This window comes from Vipera ursinii (genome assembly GCF_947247035.1).
Source record: "Vipera ursinii genome assembly, chromosome: 11".
Classification (NCBI taxonomy): domain Eukaryota; kingdom Metazoa; phylum Chordata; class Lepidosauria; order Squamata; family Viperidae; genus Vipera; species Vipera ursinii.
Window position 1 is genome coordinate 1,590,677 of NC_139524.1, and position 14,683 is coordinate 1,605,359.

General features: G+C 43.0%; 1 protein-coding gene across 1 annotated transcript in view; it reads left to right on the forward strand.

Annotated features, from left to right (window-relative positions):
• Positions 1-14,683, forward strand: part of IQCH (IQ motif containing H) — a gene marked incomplete at both ends in the record, with an annotated part of 134,872 nt that overhangs the window by 4,096 nt on the left and 116,093 nt on the right. Inside the window, 4 exons of the mRNA XM_083371727.1 lie at positions 2,275-2,391; positions 4,308-4,549; positions 8,486-8,717; positions 9,300-9,419. Coding sequence (XP_083227853.1) covers positions 2,275-2,391; positions 4,308-4,549; positions 8,486-8,717; positions 9,300-9,419 — 711 coding nt within the window. The remainder of the gene's footprint in view (positions 1-2,274; positions 2,392-4,307; positions 4,550-8,485; positions 8,718-9,299; positions 9,420-14,683) is intronic.

The window sequence follows — 14,683 nt, forward strand, 5'->3', positions numbered from 1 at the left end:
GGATCCTGGTTCAACCCCCCTTCCCTCAACCCCATTTGGTCAGCCCCCATCATTTTACTTCGGTGTCATCCCTTTCCTGGGGAAAAAGGAACTTTGAATCTTTATGGTTATTGCCTTCTTCCTCTACAGAATTAAAAGGAAGACACAGTCCAGATGCCTTCTTCTCTAACCCTCCCTTTTGATCCCCCAGTTCAAAAGGTTCCCTTGGCCTTTGAAATAACCTAAGGCAGGCTGAATCCACATCCGCTCCTCCTTCCTCCGGAGATGGCAGAATCCATGGGGGGGATAATGTTTTAAACATACATTTATGAATGTGATATAAATGGATTCTGACACAGTGGAATAGTTAAGTCAGGAATGCTGAGCAAGCAATAAATCATTTTACAGGGTTTTTACCGCATCCCAAATTTTTCCATGGTTGAAGTTCTAAAAGACAATTCAGAAGAAGAAATCTATTTGTGTAATTGCTTAAGCTAAAATGTCTTTACATGGCTGAAAGAAAAAACAGTGCTTTCTGTCTGTAATAAAATAAAGCGGAGGGGGCAGAATCAAAAGAAACTTTGCAAATGAACTTTGGTTGGTTGCTCCTAAGAATGTACAAGGGTTTGTGACAAATTAGAAATCTTAAGATATTTTAATAGTTAAAAATGTTCAGAAGCAAGATTATTAACTTTATTGGCACTTACTCCCAGTTGGAGTGCATATTGGAATTCAGCTGCACAGTAGAATCCTTCATATGCAAGTCTCATTGAGTGTTAAACCTATTATTGGAACTGAAGCCTAAATCAATACAATTGGTGTTTGAGCCAGACTATGTTTGTATAGCACACTAATCCATCAAACACAGTTAAGAAATCGCACATCATGCTAAGCAAAGAAGTCAAATCACATGGCTTAACAGGGTAGCCTTGTTTACATTATACACTGAGACAATGTGGCTGTTTGATGTTGGTTTAGCCTTGGTGTTTTGTCAACAGTGCTTTATGGCTGAATATGTTAACTTAGTCAGGCGCATCTGCGGAGAGGGCCAGCAGGTAAATATTGACAAGTGTTATGATGCAATCACACACACTTCTTGCCAACATCCTGATACAAAATCGTAATAATATTTCTGTGATGATTTCATTGCCTGTGTGTTGTTATGTTGGTTTGTGGACATCATTGAACCCAGCCTGTTTTTTCCCCAAGTAGCCTTGTTAGAGTATACCTTTTATTTGCGCTATCCCACCCCCAGCCCAGTAATTTCAATCAGAATAGAGCTGGAAGGGACTCTGGAGGTCTTCTAGTCCAACCCCTTGCTCAAGCAGGACACCCTATATCAGGGGTTGGCAACCTGAAAAAGCAAAAGAGCCACTGGGAACCGGTTCCATCACACATAAAAAAAAGTGGGAGCGTTTTTTGCGCCTGCGCGTGCGTGGATACACGCGCGCGGTTCTACTTTTTTTATGTGGACGCACCTGCACGCCAGCGGCGACGGGTCTCCGTGGTGACGGGCACTGGGTTGCAGCACCGCCTTCAGCCTGAGCGTTGCCGGAGCCACCCCAGGACCTCCAAACTGCCACCCGACCTCCGCCCGAACACCAGCAGGTCTCGACACGGGTGTTCAGGCGGAGGTGCGTGCGCAGCTCTGCCGGAACAGCGGTTTGGAGACCTGCTGGTGCTGGTTTAGAAAGCTACCGCGGTTTCTAAACCGGCACCAGCAGGTCTCCAAACCGCACCTCCGCCCGAACACCAGCAGGTCTCCAAACGGGTGTTCGGGCGGAGGTGCGAGAGGTGCGCAAGCAGCTCTCCAAACCTTTGGAGTGGTGCACGCGCACCTCCTCCCGTTCGGAGAGGTGCGCGCGCACCGGGAGACTGGGAGCCACAGGAGACGGCTCAAAGAGCCGCATGCGGCCCCGGAGCCGCGGGTTGCCGACCCGTGCGCTATACCATTTCAGACAAGTGACTGTCTAGTCTCTCCTTAAAAACTTCCAGTGATGAAGCCCCCACAACGTCTGGAGGCAAAAGCTGTTCCCCTGGTTGATTGCCCTCACTGTTAGGAAGTTTCTCCTTAATTCCAGGCTTCTTCTCTCCTTGATTAGTTCCTTTTCTTGTTTCTTGTCTTGCCTTCTGGTGCTTTGGAGAATATCAGATTTGAGATGCCAGCTTTTCTCTGCTTTCTCCACTTGTAATATTCCAGCAGACTCTGAGATTTAAGTAGTCTGATACTTTTCAGTCTTAACTTCAGAGGTGCGTTTATATCCTTGTGTACTCAGTGCATGCTTTGTTTTGTAGGTTCAAGAAGATCTTCAACAGTTGAAGAAACAACTGCGAGATTTCAGCCACGACTGGGAAGCAGCAGAGGCTGAGAGTCTGGAACTGGTTGTTGAAAGGGCAGAGAACAGACTGAGGGTGAGTGGGTTGCCTCTTCTTTAGTGGGAAAGAAAATCCACAGGTAGTCCTCGAGTTACAACAGTTCATTTAGTGACCATTTGAAGTTACAAGAGCACTGAAACAAGTGAATTGTAACCATTTTCTCACAACCATTGTGGTATCCCATGGTTATGTGATCAAAATTCAAATGTGTGATAACTGTCTCATATTTATGATGGTTGCAGTGTCCTGGTGTCATGAGATCACCTTTTGCAACTTAACAAGCAAAGTGAATGGGGAAGTCAGAGTCACTTAACTGTGTAACTAACTTAAAAACTGCAGTAGTTCACTTAAAAATTTTGTCAAGAAAGGTCATAAACTGGGGCAAAATTCACTTAATAAATGTGTCATTTATCAACAGAAAGTTTGGGTTCAATTGTCGTAAATCAAGGACTACCTAGAGAGAGAGGGAGGGAGAGAGACAGAGAGAAAGAGAGAGGTGGATGCAGTTACGGTATATACATATATATATATATATATACATAATTCTCTCTACTCCTGAACAGAAGCATGCAGAGAAGTATTTAAGTGCAGTGAACAGATCAGTGCTAACTATTTTCCCAGCGGATGATGCAGAACTGTCTTCAAGACAGATTTCCAAATGGTAAGAACATTCAGTTTGATCGGATAAATACTGAGTGGCAGAATTTGGCTGCTTTTAGCATTCAAAGATAATTTTCATAAACCACCTCCAAATATCAATGTATGAAAAGCCTTCTGCTTCTTAGCAAGGATTGGACCTGGAAGAGACTACCGTATATTCACATGACTCTGAATAGCTTTGGTTGGTGCTTCGCTGCTTCTTTCTGAAGTTCTGTGGCTTGGAAATGGCAGTCCACAGCTTGTTTTGGTCTTACTGGGTTGTTCATTAGAAATTTCTGGCTGAGACTGTCTCCAGATTGAGAACAAACCATAGAATATTCTTTCTTTCCCTACTGGAAAGACCCCAGCATCTTACATGCAATATGGCAGCCTTAAAGCATGGTGTGGATGGTGCTCTAATGAACTTGTATAGTTTTGGGGGAGCTGTGGCCAGAGGTATAGGAGTAACCAGGCTTGTGTTGGGCAAATCCCTTCCTTGTTTGGACTCTCAAATAATTGCAGCTGCTTATCTATGGCTATTGAACAAGGCCATGTCATTTTCCCAGATAAAAGAAATAGTCATGATTTATTTGGCCAATTCTGTATTTTAGCTGCTCTTGCAGTGGCCACAGGCCTGGTTGAAGCAAATTAGGAACAAACCAAGAAACCACAAACTGATGTATGTTCACATATCCTGCCAAGCTACAGACTAAAACAGTGGTGGCGAGCCTATGGCATGAGTGCCAGAGGCGGCATTTGGAGCCCTCTCTATGTGCACGCATGCCGTCGCCCCAGCCCTGCCTCCCCCCACAGCGTCACAACTTTGGATGGTCCCTAAGCGACCAGTTGTAAGTAAAAAACCACCTGTAGCGTTAATCCCTTTCTGCTGGACTTGCATTTTATCCTGATTACAGGCAATCCTTGATTCACAACTGCAATTGAGCCCATAATTTATGTTGCTAAGTGAAATATTTCTTAAGTGAGTTTAGCTTCATTTTATGACCTTACATGCTCCAGTTGTTAAGTGAATCATCTCAGTTATTAAATTAGCAACACAGTTGTTAAGTGAATCTGGCTTCCCCATTGACTTTGTGCCTGAATTTTGATCGGGTGAGTGTGGGGACGCTGCAACGGTCGTAAGTGTGAAAAACGGCCATAAGTTACTTGTTTCACTGCCATTGCAACTTTGAACGGTCACTAAACAAACAGTTGTCAGTCAAGGACTGCCTGTACTAAATGTCTTTTTGGGGGGGTATGAAAATAAAGCTGCGCTCTGTTGCCCGCTTTCTGATTTCGTTCTCTTCCCAATTTAGGGGAATCCCCTTGGAGCCTTCTCCCAAAGAAATCGCTTTTCCCAAGGTGCCGGCGACGGCCCCTCCTGCCGGGGCAGCCCTGCCTCCAGCCGCCCCCTTGGGCTCAAAGGTTCGAAGCGGCTTCTGGCTTTAGTCTTTCTTGCCAGGGATTCTGCGGCCTGCTTTGCCTCCGAGGACCCCTTGGGATCTTCTTCTGCCGGCTGGAAAGTGGAGGGTGGGGCAGGGCTCTTCCTCCCCCGAAGGCAAGATAGGGAGCCGTAATATTTGTGATGATGCTCTGACTTCTTGATCCATTTTATGACATTTCTTGCACAGTTGTTAAGTGAATCACTGCAGTTGTTAGTAACCCAGTTCTTAAGTGAATCTGGCTTCTCCATTGATTTAACTTGTCAGAAGGTCGCAAAAGGGGATCACGTGACCCCAGGACACTGCAGCCATTATAAATATGAGTCAGTTGCCAAGCGTCTGAATTTTGATCACGTGACCATGGGGATGCTGCAATGTAAGTGTGAAAATGGGTCCTAAGTCACTTTTTTCAGTGCTGTTGTAACTTTGAACAGTCACTAAGTGAATGGTTGTAAATAGAGGAAATTCAGCTGAGAAATAGGGGCCTGTTGCCTGTCCTGAGCTTCTGAGCACAGGACAGATTAGAAATCTGTGAGAAGACAAATAAAACATTTATCATCTTGTGAAAGTTTCATTGAGGCCCATCTCAGACAATGTACATTCTTTTGCCAGACCCTTTATTAGAACTGAAACTTTGCCAGCAGGTATTTTGAGACTAGGCAAGCTTAAGACAACCTGTAGCAAATTCTGCCCAGCTTTAAGAGGGGGCGGCCGTGCTTATTCCTTACCTGCCAGCTGAGGAGCAAACCTGTGGTCGTTTCCAAAGTAATCTTTCCAAGAAAACGACTAGGAGACATTATCCTCATCCTGTCAGGGTGGCCCAAATGCTTTGCTGCCTCTCCTTTCACAGAATGAAATCACAGATTCTCCACGAACATCGTCCTCTTCCACATTGTCATGATTTGGATCTTGTATATTAACTCCTGAAGCTTCTACTTTTAAAATGAAACCATTATATTTATTAAGTCAGGGCTCCCCAACCCTCAGTCCGTGGACCGGTACCGGGCCACGGCATGCCAGCAACCAGTCCGCACAAACAAGCAAAGCCCCGTCTGCGGGATGAAGGCAGCACACAAAACCAGGCCCCCTCCGGTCTGTGGAAAAACCTCTCTCCACGGAATCGGTTCCTGGTGCCCAAAAGGTTGGGGACCTCTGTATTAAGTCACATATGAACTTATTTTTTAAAAAAGCTCTCTCTCCATGTATGTAAATCCTTTCTTGGTTCTTTTGGTGATCAAAATACTTGGATCTGTTGCATCTGGATAATATCTGAGAAGTCACTCCCTTTAGAATCTGAATTCCCATTTCTTTAGATATTATTGATTTGTTGCCTATTGTTCATTTTTGGCCTGCCACTAACAATAACATTTCGTGTCCAAAATAATTTGCCTAACAGCAGATAAATTCACACAGGCAGGTTCTAAAAACTTTTATTAATCAACCACTCTGTTACATGGAAAGTAACAATACAGTTGTGTGAGCCTGGCGTAGTTCTTCTATCCATGGAACACATTCAGAGATATCTTTGTTGTGATTACAGAACTCACTGGCAGGAAAAACATTTGGGCAAGCCAAAAAGGAACAAAATCTGATTTTTCAATTACTTCCCAAGTGAAGTTCTTTACGTGTGTGACCTCAGTAAGCAAAGAACAAACTGGAGGGACCCGTTTCGGTTCATTCACTTTGAGTGAGTTATTAAAAAGAATGTTAAAGCCCAGAATTTTTAGGAGTGGCCTCCAGCGGTTTGGCAGGACCATTTTTAGTTGCTGATGAAAGCAGAATTTTGCTAAACCTGCGACCTACGCTGGAGAGTTCAGAATTAAGTGAAAGGTGGGATAAAGGGTGGAGAACTGCACCTCATTTCTGCTGATTTCTCCTTTCCTCCCTCACCACAAGCTACCATTCACTGTTGAATAATAGTTTTGTTGACCTTCTAGCAAGGGGAGTTCTAATTTTAGTTGGGACTGCTGGCACAAGGGAATCTGCTTGGATTCCAGAGAGTTAGAACGTTTTATAAAGAATACAGAATCACAGGGCTGGAAGGGACCCTGGAGGTCTTCTAGTCCAACCCCCGGCTCAAGCAGGAGACCCTGTACCATTCCAGACAGGTGGCTGTCCGGTCTCTCCTTAAAAGCTTCCAGTGATGGAGCACCTGCAACCTCTGGAGGGAAGCCGTTCTACTAGTTAAATGTTTCCACTGTCAGGAAGTTTCTCCTCGCTTCTCTCTTTGCTTAGTTTCCACCCGTGGCTTCTTGTCCTGCCTTCTGGTGCTTTGCTTTGTTTCCTTCTGGAAGTTATAAACTGTCCCATTCAAGGTGATTCTAAGCAGTGTGCAAGATGTGATAATAAAATAAAGTTAATGTACAATAAATGTAAGGCAACATATAATTATTGTTAAGCGATTCATATAGTCCTCATTTAGTGACTGCCCCATTGTAGCAGCATGATTGCCTCATTCAGCTGCAGTGGTAATGAAAAAGTAACTTTGCAGCCAACCCAAACATTTATAACCTTCATAAGTCTGTAAAGCAAAGGAAAGCTGAAATAAAATCATAAAATTACGGTTTTTCATTTAGCGACTGCTTCATTTAATGACCAAGTTGCCAGTCCCAATATTTGTATAACGCTCTTGACACTGGGAGGTCTCCATTCACACAAAACCTTTTTTATGAGCTCGCAGGGAGTGGGAGGAGGGCTTGGAGAGGGGGAATGGGGGACACGCCGTGTAGATGGGACATGGGCAGTCCTCTACTTAGAGCACTCGTTTAGTGACTGTTCGAAGTTACAACATCACTGAGACTTAGGACCTTTTTCACACTTACGACCTTTGCAGCGCCCCCAGGGTCATGTGATCAAAATTACGATGCTGGGCAACTGGCCTGCATTTGTGACAGTTGCTCCGTCCCAGGGTCTAGTGACCACCTTTTGCCAACTTCCCAGACGGCTTCTGACAAGCAAAGTCAGTGGAAGAAGCCATGTTTGCTTCATGGCCAAATGATTCACTTAACAACTGTGGCAAGAAAGGTCATAAGATGGGGCAAAACTCACTTAACAACTGTCTTGTGGAATTTTGAGACTCAGTTGTGCTCGCCAGTCAAGGCCCGCCTGTCTATATCGCGGGAATGTGGAGGCTGCCTGAGAAAAGGCCAGGACTCCCTGAGGGGCACCAGGGGAAGGGAGCCGGGGGGGGTTGGCCTCTCAGAGGAGCTTTCAGGCTGCTTCCCCGGGGCCCTCCGGCCTGGCTCCCAAACCACGGCCTTCGCCTTTCTAGAATTAAACGTGTCACTTGAACCCGGAGCAGTTGCCCTCTCTAGGAAGCACTGACCAAAATCGGAGGGGAAAACAGTTATTTGTGGTTTTCAAATTCCAGTGACAAGTAACTACAAATAACAGCCGTGTTAAATTTGGATGACAAATGGTGGATAAAATCAGATGGGGGGGGTATTGGGACTGGGGGGGACATTCTTCCCTGTAGAGGGGGGATTTCTGGCAGCTGCAGTGTTGACCATGTCAGCTTTAGTGTTTTACTTTAAAAAAGGGACATTCTCACTCACCCACAAAGATGCAGAAGGCAGGCTTATTGTGTGCAATTTGCAACACACACCAACCCCTTCACTCTGCACATATACAGGTAATCCTCGACCTACGACCACAATTGAGCCCAAAATCTATGTTGCTAAATGAGACATTTATGAAGTGAGTTTTGTCCCATTTTATGAACTTTCATGCCACAGTTGTTAAGTGAATCACTGTAATTGTTAAGTTAGTAACACGGTGGTTAAGTGAATCTGGCTTCCCCATTGACTTTGCTGGTCAGAAGGTCGCCAAAGGGAGATCACATGGCCCCGGGACACCTGCGACCAACATAACTACGAGCCAGTTGCCAAGCATCTGAGTTTTGATCATGTGACCAGGGGGAGGCCGCAAGGGCTGTAAGTGTGAAAAAAAATGCCATAAATCACTTTTTTCAGTGCCGTTGTAATTTTGAATGGTCAGTAAATGAACTGTTGAAAGTGAAGGGCTACCTGTAGTTGTCTTGGGTATCCACTTAGTTTTGGAGTAGCTTCAGCTGAGATCTGCAACCTCAGCCTGTGCTTCTTTGGGTCCTTGAACAAGGAAGCCCATCACTGCAGTCCCTCATGGCCACCTTCAGACAGAGCTGCAGAGCTACGCAGTTTCTTGGCCTCCCAGTCAAAGAAGTGGGCTTCTCTTCTGCCAGCATTAGGAGCTTTAGGGACTCGCATCCAGTCTAGCTATCCGGAGACCTCTGAGGAGAACCGTCGGGTCAGTCCCTTGGGCAATGAGGAGGGTAGCGGTGCAGAAAAGCTCCAGGGCAGAGAGGCGTTCAGTTAGGAGAATCTCCCCTGATAGGGAAATGGGCTTTTCTTAGCAGATAGCAAAGAGTTTGCTTTTTCTCCTTTATGAAATGATTTCCCTCTTGCATTGCTGCCCAGGCTCTGCATACTCTGTGCTCCTCCAGTTGACCAGGGAAGGCATCATGCACGGAGGCTAACAAAGCTGGCAGGGATAACATGGATAGCAAGGTGGTCAGCGTATACATTTAATAAATACGGTGGTGCCTCAGTACTCAACCCATTAATTGGTCCCAGGAGGCACAATGAGTACCAAACATTTTTTCCCCAAAAGAAATAATATAGTGAGTCACAAAGCAGCTGACACCAACATGTTCTCACGTGTGCATTGAGTGCCAAACCAACTGACTACGGGACAAACTTTTCGAGTCAAAATGCATTGAGTGCCGAATTTGATGAGTTTCAAAGCAGTTGAGTACCAAGGTAAATAGTACTAGACAAAACTTCCAGCATTGTTGTTGTTGCAGACAGGCTGTGTTGTGTTTCTTTACAGCACAAGCTTTCAATGATGATGAGGATTCTGTGTGACCCAAGGCATGTTTACCACCGAAGCATTGTAAATCAGAACTATGGTGTCAGTTTGCCATTGGTTAATCGGAGGGAAACCACATGCGTAAGTAGTCAAAGAAGTATCTCTATTGCTTTGTTTCTTGCCTCTGATTTTCTTCAGAACAGTTGAGTTTCAGCCATTCTCTTGGGTAAAACGTCCAGCTTCAGCAATGTGCTGTTTTGGGAAATTCATCATCAGAATATTTTGTGCCAGGAAAAACATTGTTGAATAGTTCACACATGCATCTACATCGCTTGATCTCTTTAGTTCAAACCCTCCTGGTGCCTGGCTGTGGAATGTACTAATGCATTATGTTAGACAACTGTGTGTTTCAGGTGATGAATGAAAAGTTTTGATATCTGAAATAACCCCTCCCCCATAAAAGCAAATCCTCGCTGTGTGATTAAAATTATTACCTTCTATATATAAACCCTCAGTGAATGTTTCAGTGAGATTCCCACTAGGTGTTTTTTTTATTCTGACCAATATTTGGATTTTATTTTACATAAATACTCTTTACATTCTAATTTATAGTTTAAATAATTTTTGTTTAAATAGTTTATTTATGTCATTTCATTTCACTTTTTGAAGCATTTTGTATCACTGTTGACCTTCTGAAGTGACTCATGCAAAAATATAACACATTATCAGAGAACAAAAGCAGAAAGTTAGAGCTTTCAGTTTAAAAGTGCCATGCCGGCTTCCGGTTTGTGATCGCAGCACTGGTGGATGTACGAGAAGATCGCTTTCTCTGCCGTCCTGTTTTTCTTCCACTGGGAGACCCTGAAAAGGGTCAATAGTCGCCCTGGAGGGGCGGACGACCGTGAGGAGGACCCCCGATTGATCGTGGAAGGGCAGACTGACGGAGAAAAGCCGTTACCAGCCGAAAGCCAAAGTCACCACCGAGCACAACAAAAGCACCACGGAGGAATTGGGTGAGACCTTACCTTCTTTGTATCCCAAGTACTTTCCTGTAAAAGCTTCTTGGAATTTCTTCCCCCCCCCTTTAAAATGGCAGCATTTGTCTACCTTGGGGAAATAAGGCTTTGAAAAGAAAAGAACAACTAAACTAAACTAAACAATTGGACTTGCATTTTTTGGATATTTGGGGTCCCAAAAAGATCCTATTTCTACGGGGACCTATTACCTTATCTACTTGTTAAAAGTTGAAAAAAAATTAAACTGGATAAAAGCCTAATGAGTTTGGAAAAAGACTTTACATGCTATTAGGGACATCTTGTGGTGAAGCCTGGTATAGCAAGTGAATGTCTTTGACTGTGAAACCTGCTTACAGCCTAGACTTGTCCTTGGTATTATCTAAAAGAGATAAGAAGCTGAAACAGCTGGGCGGTGAAAACAACGTTTATGAATAGTGGAGGTGAACATTCACTGATTCTTATTAAAAATAGCCTCCATTAAATGACTATCTGTAACCAACATTAAAATGGAGGAATACCACCAACAAATTTCGGCTAATTATAAGCTTATACTTGAAAAATCCTTGAAGCCACTGAGGTAATGAAATCCAGACTGAAAGGCGCCAGCTTAAATTTACAAAATGTAGCTCTGATTCCAACTGAAGAGCTTACAATCCAAAAAGCAACAGAAGAGGAAAAAATTAATATCAAGACAGAGAACTTTAAAGAACAACAAGTACAATCTACTGAGTACTTTGACAGCCAAACCCTGATTGCAACTAAAAAGCCTACAATTCAAAAAGCAACAGAAACAGAAGAAAGCAATACTAAGATGGAGGGCGCTAAAGATCAACAAGTACAACATACTGGAAACCTAGACAACCAAACAACAATCACAACATTGGACATGACTTTTTACTTAAACCAGATGAAACCTGCGGAAGAAGAGGACCAGACTGAACTGAAGACAAATATACTAAACCAAACGTGGAGATTTGAACTACTAGGGCAACAATTTAATGATTACAAATGGGCCAATTCCTTTTGAAAATTGGTAACTAGATGCTGTCCCTTAATTCAAGTAACATGTACAGGAATGGAGACCCACCTGAGGATTTAAAGGCACTGGTATGGAAGCCTGCTTGGCACAAAAAGAAAGCCAGAGTTAGATTTTAAAAATGGGATCTTTTGATTTATGATAGAAGAGCCTAAAATCTCACTTAATGGGCTAAAGAGAGATTTTAAAAGGTATCAATTGGCTTAATATTTAGGACTTAGATTTATAAGGGAAATGAAAATTAGCTATTAGAACGTAGTTTTGAATTAGAATACAGAAGATGGACTGAGATAATAAAAGATATTTTATTAGTAAGTACTAAGATGAGTACAGTCAGTAAAAACAAGACCAGGAGCTGACTGTGGCTCAGACCATGAGCTTCTTGTTGCAAAGTTTAGGCTTAAATTAAAGAAAGCAGGGAAAAGCGCTAGGCCAGTCAGGTATGAATTAAATCATATCCCTGATGAATATACAGTAGAGGTGATAAATAGATTTAAGGAATTAGATCTGATTGACAGAGTGCCTGAAGAACTATGGACAGAGGTTCGCAACATTGTACAACAGGTAGCAACCAAAACCATCCCAAAGAAAAAGAAATGCAAGAAAGCAAAATGGCTGTCTGAGGAAGCTTTGCAAATAGCTGAGGAAAGGAGGGAAGCGAAAGGCAAGGGAGAAAAAGAAAGATATGCCCAATTAAATGCAGAATTCCAAAGAATAGCTAGAAGAGATAAGAATGCCTTCTTAAATGAACAATGCAAAGAAATAGAAGAAAACAATAGAATAGGGAGGACCAGAGATCTTTTAAAGAAAATTGGAGAGATGAAAGGAATGTTTCATGCAAAAATGGGCATGATAAAGGACCAAAATGGCAGGGACCTAACAGAGGCAGAAGAGATAAAGAAGAGGTGGCAAAATTACACAGAAGAACTATACAAGAATGAGCTTAACGTCCCTGATAATCACAATGAGGTGGTCACTGACCTCGAGCCAGACATCCTAGAATGTGAAGTGAAGTGGGCCTTAGAAAAGCTGAGCAACAACAAAGCTAGTGGAGGTGACAGTATTCCAGCTGAGCTATTCAAAATCTTAAAAGACGATGCAGTAAAAGTGCTACACTCAATTTGCCAGCAAATTTGGAAAACTCAACAGTGGCCACAGGATTGGAAAAGATCAGTTTACATTCCAATTCCAAAGAAAGGCAGTGCCAAAGAATGTTCAAACTATCACACCATTGCACTCATTTCTCATGCTAGTAAAGTTATGCTTAAAATTCTACAAGCTAGACTCCAGCAGTATGTGGATCGAGAACTACCCGAAGTACAGGCAGGATTTCGAAGAGGCAGAGGAACTAGAGATCAAATTGCTAACATACGCTGGATCATGGAGAAAGCTAGAGAGTTCCAGAAAAACATCTACTTCTGCTTCATTGACTATGCTAAAGCCTTTGATTGTGTGGATCATAACAAACTGTGGCATGTCCTTAAAGAGATGGGCATACCAGACCATCTTATTTGTCTCTTGAGAAACCTATATGCGGGCCAAGAAGCAACAGTGAGAACTGGACACGGAACCACTAATTGGTTCAAAATTGGGAAAGGAGTCCGGCAAGGCTGTATACTGTCGCCTTGCCTATTTAACTTATTTGCAGAGCACATCATGAGAAAGGCAGGGCTAGATGAATCAAAAGTTGGAATTAAGATTGCCGGAAGAAACATCAACAACCTAAGATATGCAGATGATACCACTCTAATGGCAGAAAGTGAAGAGGAACTGAAGAGTCTCTTGTTGCGAGTGAAGAAGGAGAGTGCAAAACTTGGGTTGAAACTAAACATTAAGAAAACCAAGATCATGGCATCCGGCCCTCTCAATTCCTGGCAAATAGATGGGGAAGAAATGGAGGTAGTGGCAGATTTTATTTTCCTGGGCTCCAAGATCACTGCAGATGGGGACTGTAGCCAAGAAATTAAAAGACGCTTGCTCCTGGGGAGGAAAGCCATGGCAAATCTAGACAGCACACTAAAAAGCAGAGACATCACCCTGTCAACAAAAGTGCGTATAGTCAAGGCTATGGTCTTCCCAGTTGCAATGTATGGCAGTGAAAGCTGGACCATAAGAAAGGCTGAGCGCCAAAGAGTTGAGGCCTTTGAACTATGGTGCTGGAGAAGACTCCTGCGAGTCCCTTGGACTGCAAGGCGATCAAACCGGTCAGTCCTAGAGGAGATCAGTCCTGACTGCTCTTTAGAAGGCCAGATCCTGAAACTAAAACTCAGATACTTTGGCCACCTAATGAGAAGGAAGGACTCACTGGAGAAGAGCCTAATGCTGGGAAAGATTGAGGGCAATAGAAGAAGGGGACGACAGAGAATGAGGTGGCTGGATGGAGTCACTGAAGCAGGAGGCGTGAGCTTAAATGGACTCCAGAAGATGGCAGAGGACAGGAAGGCCTGGAGGAACATTGTCCATAGGGTCGCGATGGGTCAGACACGACTTCGCAACTAACAACAACAACAAGATGAGAAATAGAACATGTTTGTGAAATAAAATAAGAATGTATTTAAGTACTGTAAGTAATATGTGTATTTTAGATATGACAATTGTTATGTAGTGAAATAAAGGAAATTTGGGTTACCCAAAATCTAAATACTATGGATATTAAAGGTTAAATTGGAATACTGTAATTGAAAATTAAAATTAGGTAAAATTTAAAAACAGGACATGGATATGTATAAGTAAAAATATATTGATAAATGTCTTAATTGAACGTGCTATAACTAGAAATGTATTAGCTTGAATGTAATATAGTAATTAAGGGAAATAGGGAATCTCAACTTGAGATATGTACAAAAGATTTTGTTATTGAACTATTGATTACCCAATCACCACGCTGCTTTCTAAATATTTGGATGTAAAACTGGAAAATTAATAAAATTTGTTTGTTTGTTTTAAAAAAGTGGCATGCCAAGTGGGATAAGAAGGTCCTCCCTGCCCTCAGGGCATTCCTAGAAAAAGGAATTTCATAACCAAAATGTGTTTATTACAAAATAAATGTGTTGGCTCATGCAAAAGAATCTCTGACAATGAATTCAGCCACCCGGCAGATTCAAACAAGAAGAGATGATCTCTCAGATCTCTTGGTCTTATGATGTTTAGATATTTGATAACTCCTTGAAATGAATTAGAAGCCCAGGAGGTTATCATAAGATTGTGGGAAGATACTTTAAAGCAGGGATGTCCAGTCTTGGCAACGTTGAGACTTATGGACTTCAGCTCCCAGAATTCCCCAGCCAGCATGAATTCACAGTTGAGGATCATCACTTCTGGATGGCTGGCTGGAAGATTCTGGGTGTTGAAGT